Below are 12,820 nucleotides of genomic sequence, written 5' to 3'. Positions count from 1 at the left end.
TCTGGCTTTGAATCACAATTCTCAGAGCTCAGCCACCTGAGTAGCTAGGGTTACAGGTGTGAGCCACCAGCACACAGCACATGTGCGACTTTATATAGTATTATAATAGATATAGTCTTGAGTAATCACTACTGTAATCATGATACTCAACTGCAACAATCATGACAAAACTCCCTTTGCTCTTTTATAACTTTTACAACTTTACTCACCTCCCTCATCTGTCTTATGGCAGCCAATAATATGTTCATCATCATAGTTCTATCACAAAGTGTATAGAATTCTTTTCTGTTCATAAATAATGTCCTATAGCATGGGTATGCCACCATTTAGCAACTCATCCACTGAAGGATATTTGAGTAGTTTCTAATTTGAGTCTATTACTAATAAAGCTACATTCATATACAAAATTGATTTATTTTTTCAAGATAAATTTATTTTTTAATATTTTATTATCATTAAGTAGTTGTGTACATGAGTGCCATTCAACAAAGCAGTTTATGAGTACAATGCATCTAGATTGATGTCACCCCAGCAAAATAAATTTCTGAGAGTATAGTTGTTGGCACCCTCCTGAGTAGCTTCAATTCCCCCAAAATTCCATTTCTTCTACCCACAATTTAATCAAATGAATTATTTGTACTCTTCTTTCTATCTCATTTGTAATCCTGTTACCATTACTTGAACATTTATTATTCAAAGCCCACCTTGAGGAAGAAATTAGTATAGAGTAAATTGTCTTAGTTGATGAAGTTAGTATAGACAGAAAATAGTGATGAAGGAATGAAGGAACAAAATAAGATATGATATAGTATTTCATTAATCATATCTCAATAAAATGTTCTGTCTCCTATAAACCTGTATCTTCTTTTTTTTTTTTTGTTAGTCATGGTACTTGAACTCAGGTCCTGGGTGCTATCCCTGAACTCTTTCACACAAAACTAGAACTTTAACCACTTTGAACCACAGCACCACTTAACAGTTTTTTGTTGGTTTATTGAAGATAAGGGTCTATAGATGATTCTGGCCAGGCTGGCTTTTAGCCACGCTCCTCAGATTCCAGCGTCCTGAGTAGCTAAGATTACAGGCATGAGCCACCAGCACTCGGCTAAACATGTATGTTATTTACTAAACTTCTTTTATAAAATCTATCTTCTGCTGGGTGCCCGTGGCTCATGCCTAAAATACTAGCTACTCAAGAACTTGAGGTCTGAGGATCCTAGTTCAAAGCCAGCCCAGGCAACAAAATTCATAAGACACTTACCTCCAATGAACCACCAAAAAGCTGGAAATGGAGCTGTAGCTCAAATGGCAGAGGGCTAGACTTGAGCACAAAAGGTCAGGGACAGTGATCAGACCCTGGGTTTAAGCTCCAGGACTGGCACTATACAGGCATGTGCACACACACACACACACACACACACACACACACATTATTTTCTGGATGGAGAGAGGAATAATGGACAAAGACAGTCACAAGACTCAATGTACATACATAGAAATGGAACTAGGAAACACGAACTCATGGGTGGGGCTGGGATAGCTGAGAGGGGAGAATGATGGGAAGAGTCACACTGATAAACTGAACACATAAACTGGCATGCTGAATTGAAGCAACTATTTAAAGATAATAAAAAGATTAAATTTTAAAAACTAGGTTCTGCTACAATCTCAGAGGTGCATACTTGTCCTCTACTTCCATTAGAACACTAACCTCTCTGGAACTCTATTTTTTTATAAATTTTATAGCCACTCAAACATCAAGAACAGATGCTCTTCAACTTACAATGGGGGTTATGTTCTGATAAATCCCTCATAAATTGAAAAGGTTAGTGATTCATTTAGGTTAGGTGTACTGGATTTGGTTAACCAGCAATATGGTAGTTAACAACACACTATATTCACAGTATTAGCTGCTTACTCTCATGATCTCATGGCTAACTGGGAGCTTCAGCCTGCTGCTACTACTGAACATCACAAGAGAGAATCTTTCCTACTATTTACTAGTAGTCTTGAAAAAGATCAGTATTCAAAATTTAAAATAAGATTTCTAAGCTGGGTTCTAGTGGCTCATGCCTGTACTCCCAGCTACACAGGAGGCTGACATCTGAGGACTGTGGTTCACAATCAGTCTATGAGACTCTTATCTCCACAGAAGTGGCACTGTGGCTCAAAGTGGTAGAGCAGTATCCTGGAGAAAAAGAATCTCAGTGACAGCACCAAGACCCTGAGTTCAAGCCCCAGGACCAACACAGAAATTAATTAATTAATTAATTAAATATAAGCATAAATAAATAATAAAAATAGGAAGCAGAGTTGTGGCTCAAACTGGTAGAGTGCTAGCCTTGAGCAACAGAGCTTAAGGACATAGCCCAGGTCTGGAGCTGAAGCCCCACAACCAACAAACAAAAACTAAATAAATAAATAAGCTTTCAGCTACATGTGTATTACCTTTTGTACCACTTTGGAGGAGGTTTACTGTCACAAATCAGAATCCATCAATACAATGTTTCTGTTAGAGTAGAAGGCCAACCAATACCAAATGTTTATTCTTGAATGAACTAAACATCTCTGCCCTAAAAGGGCTCATGATCTAACTAGGTAACTAGGATACTACATTTACATAAATAATATAAACTAAAAATACAGGTCAATACAGGTTAAGTGCCAAGGAGTATTACAGAATTTCAGAGATGTAATAAATCCCTTCTGGACAGGCAGGGGATGCTTCATCAAGAAGATTATTTTAGAAAAACCTCGAACAGATTAGAATTCAAAAAAGCAGTAGTCCTTTACTAGTAGCTATTATTTCAAAAACAACCAATGAATTGATCTCATCTTTGACAGCTGCTGGGTAATATCCCATAGCCTAGATGTGCCATAATTTAATTGTTCTCCTATTAATAGGCATTTAGGTTTGTGTCAGTTAGAATTAAGTTTGAATAAAAGCTACAAAAAAAAACCATATAAAAGTGTTGTAAACACAAGATACTCTTATTTTTCTCTCTCATGTGAAAGCCCAAAGGTGAGAACAATGGAGGGTTGGAATATGAATGACATCGTCTTCAAAGACTAAACTCTATTTTTCAGCTCCATCGTATCAGCTCATGGCTTATATTTTTTTGAGATTGCCTCATCCGTTTTGTTATAGGCAACCAGAAGCAAAGGGGAAAAATGCAGTGGCCTGTCTTTCAGTTAATCTAGCTCCCATTACACAGACTTTTGGAAGATTCACACAATACCTCCAGCTTTATCTCAATGGACAGAACTTAATGACCATGCCTACCCACAAAAACAAAACAACAACAACAACAATAAGAAAAACAGAAATAGTCTTATACAGCATTGCTGTCCCAAATAAAATAAAGATCTTATAAATTAAAAAGAAACGATGATGCATACTAGTCATCAACCAGTAAAACTTCATCTTGCCTGACCATTATGAGTAAGAGAGGAAGGAATGAACTTTACAAATGATCCTGAAATAAACAAACTTGGGAGGCATTTCATCTAGCTCCTAAAAGTCTCATATTGACTCCCTACCAAAATGTTATAACTGTCAGGCACTGGCGGCTCACGCCTGTAACCTTAGATACTCAGGAGACTGAGATCTAAGAATCAATGTTTAAAGACAGTCTGGGCAACTTTTGGGTATCTATCCAAAAGACCACAAACAAAATCACAGTAATGCCACCAGCATAACAATGTTCATCGCAGCACAATTTGTCATAGCGAGAATCTGGAACCAACCCAGATGCCCCTCAGTAGACAAATGGATCAGGAAAATGTGGTACGTATACACAATGGAATTTTATGCCTCTATCAGAAAGAATGACATTGCACCATTTGTAAGGAAATGGAAGAACTTGGAAAAAGTTATACTAAGTGAAGTGAGCCAGACCCAAAGAAACATGGACTCTATGGTCTCCCTTATTGGGAATAATTAGTACAGGTTTAGGCAAGTCACAGCAGAGCATCACAAGGCCCAATAGCTATACCCTTATGAACACATAAGATGATGCTAAGTGAAATGAACTCCCTGTTATGGAAACAATTGTTATATCACAGTTGTAACTACTTTCAATGTCCCATGTGTATATGTAGCTTCTATTATTGATGATGTTCGTGTATCACCATCCTGTGGTTGTACCTACACTCTCTCTGTAATCTTATCTGAGTATATTGGAAACCGTCTATACTGGTATTGGATGCAGGAAATTGAAAGGGAATACCAAATTTGAGAGACACAGGGTAAAAAAAAGACAAACAACTACAAAAGCAATACTTGCAAAACTGGTGTAAGTGAACTGAACACCTGGGGGGGGGAGGGAAAGGGGGAGGAGGGAGAGGGTTAGAGGGACAAGGTAACAAACAGTACAATAAATGTATCCAAAGCCTAACGTATGAAACTGTAACCTCTCTGTACATCAGTTTGATAATAAAAATTTGAAAAAAAATATGACTTAATGAAAAAAAAAAGACAGCCTGGGCAGAAAAGTCCATGAGACTCTTATCTCAAATTAACTACTCAGATAAGAAACCAGAAATGGGGCTGGGGATATAGCCTAGTGGCAAGAGTGCCTGCCTCGGATACACGAGGCCCTAGGTTCGATTCCCCAGCACCACATATACAGAAAACGGCCAGAAGCGGCGCTGTGGCTCAAGTGGCAGAGTGCTAGCCTTGAGCGGGAAGAAGCCAGGGACAGTGCTCAGGCCCAGGACTGGCCAAAAAAAAAAAAGAAAAAGAAACCAGAAATGGCACAGTGGCTCAAGTGGTAGGGCACTAACCTTGAACACTGAGAGGCTCAGGACAACACGCAGTCCTGGAGTTCAAGCCCCGGGGCTGGCAAAAAAAAAAAAGTCATACCTGAATTTTCCAATATTCCTATAAGAATTATGTCTGATTTTCTACTATATTTCTTTTTTTTTTCTTTCCATTTGTCATGGGGCTTGAACTCAGGGCCTGAGTGCTCAGTTTTTGAGCTTTTTCACTGAAGGCTAGTTCCACCACTCTGAGCCAGGACAACTTCCTGGTTTTCTACTAAAACAGACTTCCTATCACCTGGTAACCTGATGGGGTATTTTTTTTTTATTATCTGTTGCTTTTTTTTTTAATCAACAAGCCAGTTCTTCTGAATATGAACTGCCTTGACAAGCTCTACAAGTAAAATAATTTTCTTTTCTTGGTTCATTTGTGCCCCTAAGTGTTCTTTTCACATCATTCTCAACCACAAGATGGTATCTAGTTTTGCACTATTATAAATCATATTATAGTAAATAATTTGTAACTGTCTCTATGTGCATGTGGTGGCAATATCTCAAACAGATATCCAAAAAAGGACTTGCAAGAACAAACAATATGCACATTTTAAGTATATTCTGCCAAACTGCTGTCCAAAGAACTGCTCTAATTTATACTCCCCATCATTATAGGAGAGTCCCTGGCTCCCTACACATCATTAACATGTGAGATTATCACTATTATTTTTTTAAGTCTAATGAATAAAGTGCTCCATTATTTCAACTCCATTTCTCTAATTAATAGCTATTGTGAGCAGAATGTCTATTGGCCATTTTTTTTTTTTTTTGGCCAGTCCTGGGGCTTGGACTCAGAGCCTGAGCACTGTCCCTGGCTTCTTCTTGCTCAAGGCTAGCACTCTGCCACTTGAGCCACAGCGCCACTTCTGGCCATTTTCTGTATATGTGGTGCTGGGGAATCGAACCCAGGGCCTCATGTATACGAGACAAGCACTCTTGCCACTAGGCCATATCCCCAGCCCTCTATTGGCCATTTGTATTAATTATTCTCCCAACTCTTGGTTTTTATCTTCTATTCATTTGCAATGCATTCTGATTAATAGTTCTTTATTCAGGGGCTGGGAATATGGCCTAGTGGCAAGAGTGCTAACCTTGTATACATGAAACGCTGGGTTCGATTCCCCAGCACCACATACATAGAAAATGGCCAGAAGTGGCGCTGTGGCTCAAGTGGCAGAGTGCTAGTCCTGAGCAAAAAGAAGCCAGGGACAGTGCTCAGGCCCTGAGTTTAAGGCTCAGGACTGGCAAAATAAATAAATAAACAATAATTTAAAAAATAGTTCTTTATTCATTCTGTGTCCTAATCTTCTGTTATATGTGTTATTCTTTTATTACAACCCATCACTAACTTTACTTTGTCTATAGTATCATTTGTTTTATAAAGTATCAAACTTTTATGTAGTCACATCAGTCACTTCTTTCTTTCATGACTTCTGGTATATTGTCTTTCTTAAAAGCATCTTCCCAACCCCAAATTGTAAACATATTGTCTTTTAATAAGTTGGAGGCTTGCTTGTTATATTTAAAACATATGGAATATATAAATATAAATACATATATACAAAAATATATGGTAGGACTTTCACTAATAGTGCTGTCTCAACTGTATGGTGAGTAATCCATTTCACTCCTCAATTTGAAATGTTATCTTTTCCATATGTTAAATTATCACACAGAATTGACTATTTCTGGACTTCATTTTCCTATTCTGTTAGTCCATCCATTCCTATACCAATATTGAAAAGTTTTAATGACCAATGCTCTAGAGTATGTTTTAATATCTGGTAAAATGGGCTCTTCCATATTACTGTCTTTAAAAGTTAGCTGTTCTCATAAATTTTCTCTTCCAAATGATTTTTAAAACAGTATATTAAATACCACTTTAAAATCCTATGGAAATTTCTCATTGGCACTGCTTCAATTTTGAGGACTAGAGATTGTTTTCTTTAAGACTGCATGCTGTCAAAATTAAAAAGTACAGTATTCACCAAGTGCCTACTATGGGCTCAGTTCTCTGTAAAATTCAGAGGGTTGTAGATAATTCTTTTTTTTTTCAAATTTTTATTATCAAACTGATGTACAGAGAGCTTACAGTTTCATACGTTAGGCATTGGATACATTTCTTGTATTGTAGATAATTCTTGTAATACATAAACACACAAGGGGTGGGGAGTGAGCAATCATTACAGTCAATGAAACAATATCTACAGATATAAACTTCTAGCTCACTAAGAGCCATTACATTACATACCTTGAGACTTATTTCTGTCTCTAATTTTTTCTAGTCTTGTTTTTCCCTTTGACCTTACTGCTTTGCCTTTTAAACAAGTGGCAATTTGCTAAATATTTGTAATATGTAACCAATTATTTTGACTCCATAGATCAGTTCCATCATCAAAACTGTATAGATAAGGAAATTGACGCTCAAAGAAACTTGCAAAAGTTACATCACAGAGCAAGGAAGCAGAGAGCACCAAGGATGTGAAATCAGATTTCTCATCTTGAGCCACTCCTTCCTCCCATTTTCAAAGTCCTGATACTTTGCCAAAAGTAAAATTCACCTTTGAAATAAGCAAAGGGAATGAACAGCATTTGGTTTTGCTTCCTGTTTCATCTCTAGGAATCTGTGCCCAGAGAATAATACAAATTTGTGGAGGGAACAAAGCAATGTCTCTCACCACGGCCTAAGTTTGGACCTATCAGTTCCTCTCCTTTAACCTAAGGTCAGAGGTCTACTACCTCATTGGCGAGGATCTGCGCTAAATGAAAATAATGGTGCCCCTTATTCAAAAGTATTAAGTAGCTGCGATACTAATGGTTGACACTTATAATCCGAGCTAGTCAAAAGCTGTGGTCTGGAAGCATGCCAAGTCAGAAAAGTCTACCATCTCCAAAACAACAACAACAACAACAAAAACAAGGATGGAAGCATGATTCAGATGGTAAAGCTCTAGTCAAGCAATCTAGCAAGCCTAGCAGGCACCAGGCCCTACGTTCAAGCCCCCACAGAGGCAAATAACTTCTGGTGACTAGAGGATGGCATGGCTTACTGCTTTAAAGTTAAGTTTTTTTTTTTGCCAGTCCTGGGACTTGAACTCAGGGCCTGGGCACTGCCCCTGCGCTTCTTTTGCTCAAGGCTAGCACTCTAGTACTTGAGCCACACTGCCACTTCTGGCTTTTTCTGTCTATGAGGTATTGAGGAATCAAACCCAGAGCTTCGTGTATGCTAGGCAAGCACTCTACCGCTAAGCCACATACTAGAGGATGTAAACGACGCGCAGGGCCCCTCTAGGTGCAGACCCACCCGTGAAGCAGCTGCTAGGAAGAGTTTGCCCTTTGTCTGACTGTGTCCCTGGCTTTGCAGAGTCACAGCCCTGCTCTGATGAAGAAGGCTGCTCGGAAGTCTTCCTCCCCACCGACAGCGACTACGACTCCAGCGACGCCCTCAGCCCCCGCGATCTGGACTTGGTTTACCTGTCGTCGCACGACATCGCCCAGCAGGCCCTCAGCGGCCTCAGCGGCAGCGCCCCCGACGTCCTTCAGATTCATGACATCAAGCCTCCTGTGGCGGTGGCAGTGGCGCCAGGCCAGGATTCCCACAACCCAGCCCAGGACCCAGACCCAGACCATAAGTGTACAGAGTTCCTCCACGGCCTGTCACTCACGGGCTTCGCGTCCAAGAACCACACCAAGATGGCGGCGCTGCCCGGCACACGGCCCGCGCTAGGCTTTCTGGGAAAGCGGAAGCCGGGCAAGAACCAGCACTATGGCGGCTTCAGTCGCCACCACCGCTGGCTGCGCATGCACAGTGAGACGCAGTCGCTTTCGCTCTCCGATGGCATTTACACCCAACACCTGTCCCCAGCCAGTGGCCAGTCGGGGGAGGCCAAGCAGCCTCCTGGATCTGCGGGTGATGCGCCCCGGGGCCTGGCTCTGGCTCACGCGGCCAGCCTCCCAGAGGAGCGGAAGAGCTGCCGCCTGGACCCGAGGCCTCCTCCGACCCACCGTATCTATGCCGCCCAGCCCTTTGCAGGGGCCCGGCTGGGCCAAGACCCAAAGCCCTGGGCCAGCTTGAGCCCTGCACCTGCAGGCCACAGCCGCCTGCGGAGCCCCTCGGGCCCAGAGATGAGCCCTGAAGGCCCAGTGTCCCCGGTGTCAGAAATACTCAGCAGCATGCTTTAGGGAGACACCATCGGCTCTCCTGTGCTAGTCCCGGCGGTTGCCAGTATCATAGCCTGCCCCACTGTGTCTCCACCCTGAAAATGTTTTAGACTTTACAAATCCAGAGGTTACTGGTTCAAGACCTTTTTTTTTAATTAAGAGTGGAGGCTAGAGTTGCCAGTTATGTTCCTAACTCCGCTTACAAAGGAGCTTTTGTGTCATCATGATGTTTGAGAGAAGTGATTCAAACATTCAAGTCTGTTGGTGGCATCTGTGGCTGAGATGGGCAAATCCAAAGATACACACTCTTAGTACCTAGACTGGCTCTCTTATAATCTGACTCCTGGGCTTAAGGCTCTTCCATTAATTTGTGATTGACAAACGCTCAATAGATGGAAATGGGATTGATTTATCTCCCCAATCTGTACTTTGAGCAGAGTTTGAGATGAAAGAAGTCCTGATTTTTTTTCTCTACGACAAAAGATCAATTGGGCTTGTGCTGTGGTTCTGCCAGCTAACCCAGGTTCACACTAAAGTATAGAGTTCACAGGATTTCCAAAATCCAATTTATGTATCCACACTTAACCTAATCAGGCACAAGAAGTGCTGTGTGAAGACCACCAGAAACAAAAGTAGAAGACACTTCTAGGTCTGTCTTTCAAAGATAGAATAGGGTAGGAAGCAGTCTTTCCCACACATTTAGCTCCCATTTGAACATGTAAATGAATGGTAAGTTGCTCCAGAGTACAAAGAAACAGCTGTTATGTGAAAGCCTAAAATTATACTTAAGAGACAGGGGAGGAAGAAAGACATGAGCAAAAACCTATCTCCTTTACAAAAACCTATCTCCTTTATTGTCTTAAAATAAACAAAATAAGGCCGGTGGGAATGTGTAACTTAATATCATAGTGAATCTGCTCCAGATTCTCCAGTGATCAAATTGTCATTGAACAAGAAATTGCTCCACAGACAGGATTGGACAGTGATAGGTTCCTCACATCCCACAAACACATAACTCACTTCACATTATAGGTCAACCTCTTTCAACCTACTATGCTCAGTTTTGTCCCAGTATTATTTGGCCCACTAGCCACAGAGCAAATCTTTCCTTAGAACTCCCTGCTGGTAGTTCATTCCAGAAAGTGCTCAAATTTTGGAGACCCTGATTTGTTCACATTGCCTCCTACTTGACTGTCTCACAAATGTGGAGCCCAAATTGAAGAGCAATCACACCACATATTTAGGAAAGGCATGATTCTTCTCATGTCCCGAACCCAGCTCCATTCTATTCACTGACATTCTAAACGGTCCTTTTCTGCTTCACAGGCATTTTCATTAAATATTACACTTTACAGCCCTATTCATGTCTTCACAGCCCAACACTTGTCCTCATGGGAGTTCATACAAAGTCCCCTGTTCACAATGTTATTCTGACTCTTCCATTTTTTTAACATTTGATTTAAATATAAATAATTGTGCCTTGCTGGAAAGGTATATATTTGGCCCTTGGCCTATGATCATTAGAAAACTAAAGCCCAGAGCTCAGCCTTTTTTTTATGAGATCTTTATACTCAGTGAACCCTTCAACAAATCTTGATCTGAATCACTATAGCTCCTTTTCCATGCCTGGGAGGATTTCAGAATATAGTTTTCTTCTGTCTAAGTGAATTATGTGTGTTGAGGAAGTGAGGATTAAAACTAGAAGGGACCGTAAAATGTATCTTAAATACTTAGATTTACCCACAGTGCAGTTTAAGCCCCAAGAGCTAGGTTAGTCACAGTGTCAGGTTAGAACACCAAACCATTCCCCATGCTGTCCAACTAGGAATTGGTACATACTTTATCATCTTTTGGTTGTCTTACAGGCTACTTACCTATTTTGCAAAAGGGTCTACTTCTATTTCCAAATTCAGTCCTGTACTTAACCTTTACCTAACAAGTTTCCAGCATCCCGGAGCTCCTTGCTGTTAGAGAATGCAAATTTCGTGTAATTCACATCTAAGCAAAGTTAACTCCTGGAAAAGCAAATTCGGGAGAATTGTCATCTCAAATTATGACTCCTTTTTCAGAACAGAAGTGACTGAGGTATCTGTACTTAATTTCTACTTGTTTCTATTTAGAAAACAGATTGTATAGGATGAATGACTTCGTGAGATAAGATTCTGAAATCCTCCAGAAACTAAAAAGCCAAGCAATTCTCTGATCCTGACCATTCTATAGACACAGGAGGAAATCTGTGACTGTGAATTAGGTTGGAGATGCTCAATAAGCAGTCAAGGATGAGACTGGCCCACGTTTTGGATTACTGAACCCAAACTGCAGCATTTAGCCCACTAGTTTATACTGGGAACACAGGGTTATATTTAAGGTTCCCATGAGAAAGAGGCATGCCTATGAAATGAATGATGCACAATAAATTTTGGTGGGCCTATCAATCCACTTGAAAGTGCATTTCCCCAGCAATTTTCCCATGTAAAAATGAGTAATTAGCTAGTTGTTCAAACAGGTTCACCCAACACTTCTACTTTGCAACACTTGTAAGCCCGGTTCAAATTAATTCATTCTTGTGATAAGTATGTTTTCAGTTGTTTTGTTTATTCATATTAATTACAGATTTCATAATGTCAAGAATTATTTTTTGCTTGTTTTACTTTTTCTTTCACATATGGATTCAATGAATTCAGTATTTTCTTCTTTTCAAATCTAATTTGAGAGCCCCTGGAGAAAACTGTTGTCCTGGATCTTCTTTTCCAGAGTTTTTCTGGTGTTTTTGTTTTAAACTCACATTTGCATTATCTAGCGCTCATCATTTGAGAAAATCTTTTTTAAAAACATCATTGACTGAAACCCTCCCTTTTCTGTCCTTATGGCCCCACCAAAGAATCAAGTGTGAAACACATTTCCAGGCCACAATCTGGTCTAAGAATGGAGCCATACATTCACCAAACATCCCCTCATTGATGTCTTGGGGAGGCAACAGTCTGTTACCTCAACTAGGTAGACATATCACATGTTTGGCTAGACATCTTTGACTCTGCTCCTGCTATCTATTCACAAGGTAGGACAGCTTAGAAAATGCAAGTCACAGATGTGTGTGCTGGACAACCATTTGCAAGGCTACCACATCCTTTCATTGGTGAGGGTACCTGGGAGGCAGTAATTAAAAACATTCCCTCTAGGGAAAGAGTATTTTAAGAAGTGCATACTTAAAGATGAGATCCATTCCGTTTTAAGAACATTCACTAATGCTCGAAGCAATAATTACACGGGAGAAAATGGCTCCATTTGGTTTGAAAGTTGAAGCCAGTTAGTTATAATATTCTGCCAGTCCCCTTTCCTGAAGGATCCCAAAGCACTTTATGAAAAGCCGTGACTGAAGCCTTGTTGTACTCCCCTAAAGAGACCTTGTCTGGGAGCCACCTGGCAAACACCTACCCCATCCTTGCCAGGAGATCATGCCAGACTAGTGAAAAAGAGGACTGGCTTCTCATTCATTGTTATCCTGCCACACAAATGTGTACCCTGCTGAGGGCTGAGCGCTTCCCTGTAAGATGACTTCTTTAAACAAGAAGGCACACCAGAAAAAGTCCAACTCCCAGACCTCCACTCCCCTCTCACCCTCCACTGGGATGTATTCGCTTTTTTTCTTGGAGAACTATCAGCTCAGGCTGTCAAGTATCGTTGTGCACTTAAGTTCCCTAGGTATATTGACAACACTGAGAATTCACTGGACTCTGAAAATACACACATTAATATGTGTATGATTACTATGTGTATATATCATTCTTCTACAGCTTCTTAGCCTTTTAGGTAATTGCTACAGTGGAGGGTGTGCATCTTTGTA

General features: G+C 40.5%; 1 protein-coding gene across 1 annotated transcript in view; it reads left to right on the top strand.

Moving 5' to 3' along the window:
* The window catches only part of Ankfn1 (ankyrin repeat and fibronectin type III domain containing 1), a 241,402-nt gene extending 232,405 nt beyond the window's left edge, over window positions 1-8,997 (top strand). Inside the window, exon 19 of the mRNA XM_048366617.1 lies at window positions 8,180-8,997. Within this exon, the coding sequence (XP_048222574.1) occupies window positions 8,180-8,997 (818 nt within the window). The remainder of the gene's footprint in view (window positions 1-8,179) is intronic.
* Window positions 8,998-12,820: the final 3,823 nt, after the last annotated feature.

The sequence above is a fragment of the Perognathus longimembris genome, chromosome 17, assembly GCF_023159225.1.
Source record: "Perognathus longimembris pacificus isolate PPM17 chromosome 17, ASM2315922v1, whole genome shotgun sequence".
Taxonomy (NCBI): Eukaryota; Metazoa; Chordata; class Mammalia; order Rodentia; family Heteromyidae; genus Perognathus; species Perognathus longimembris.
This window is presented reverse-complemented; position numbering and strand designations above follow the sequence as displayed.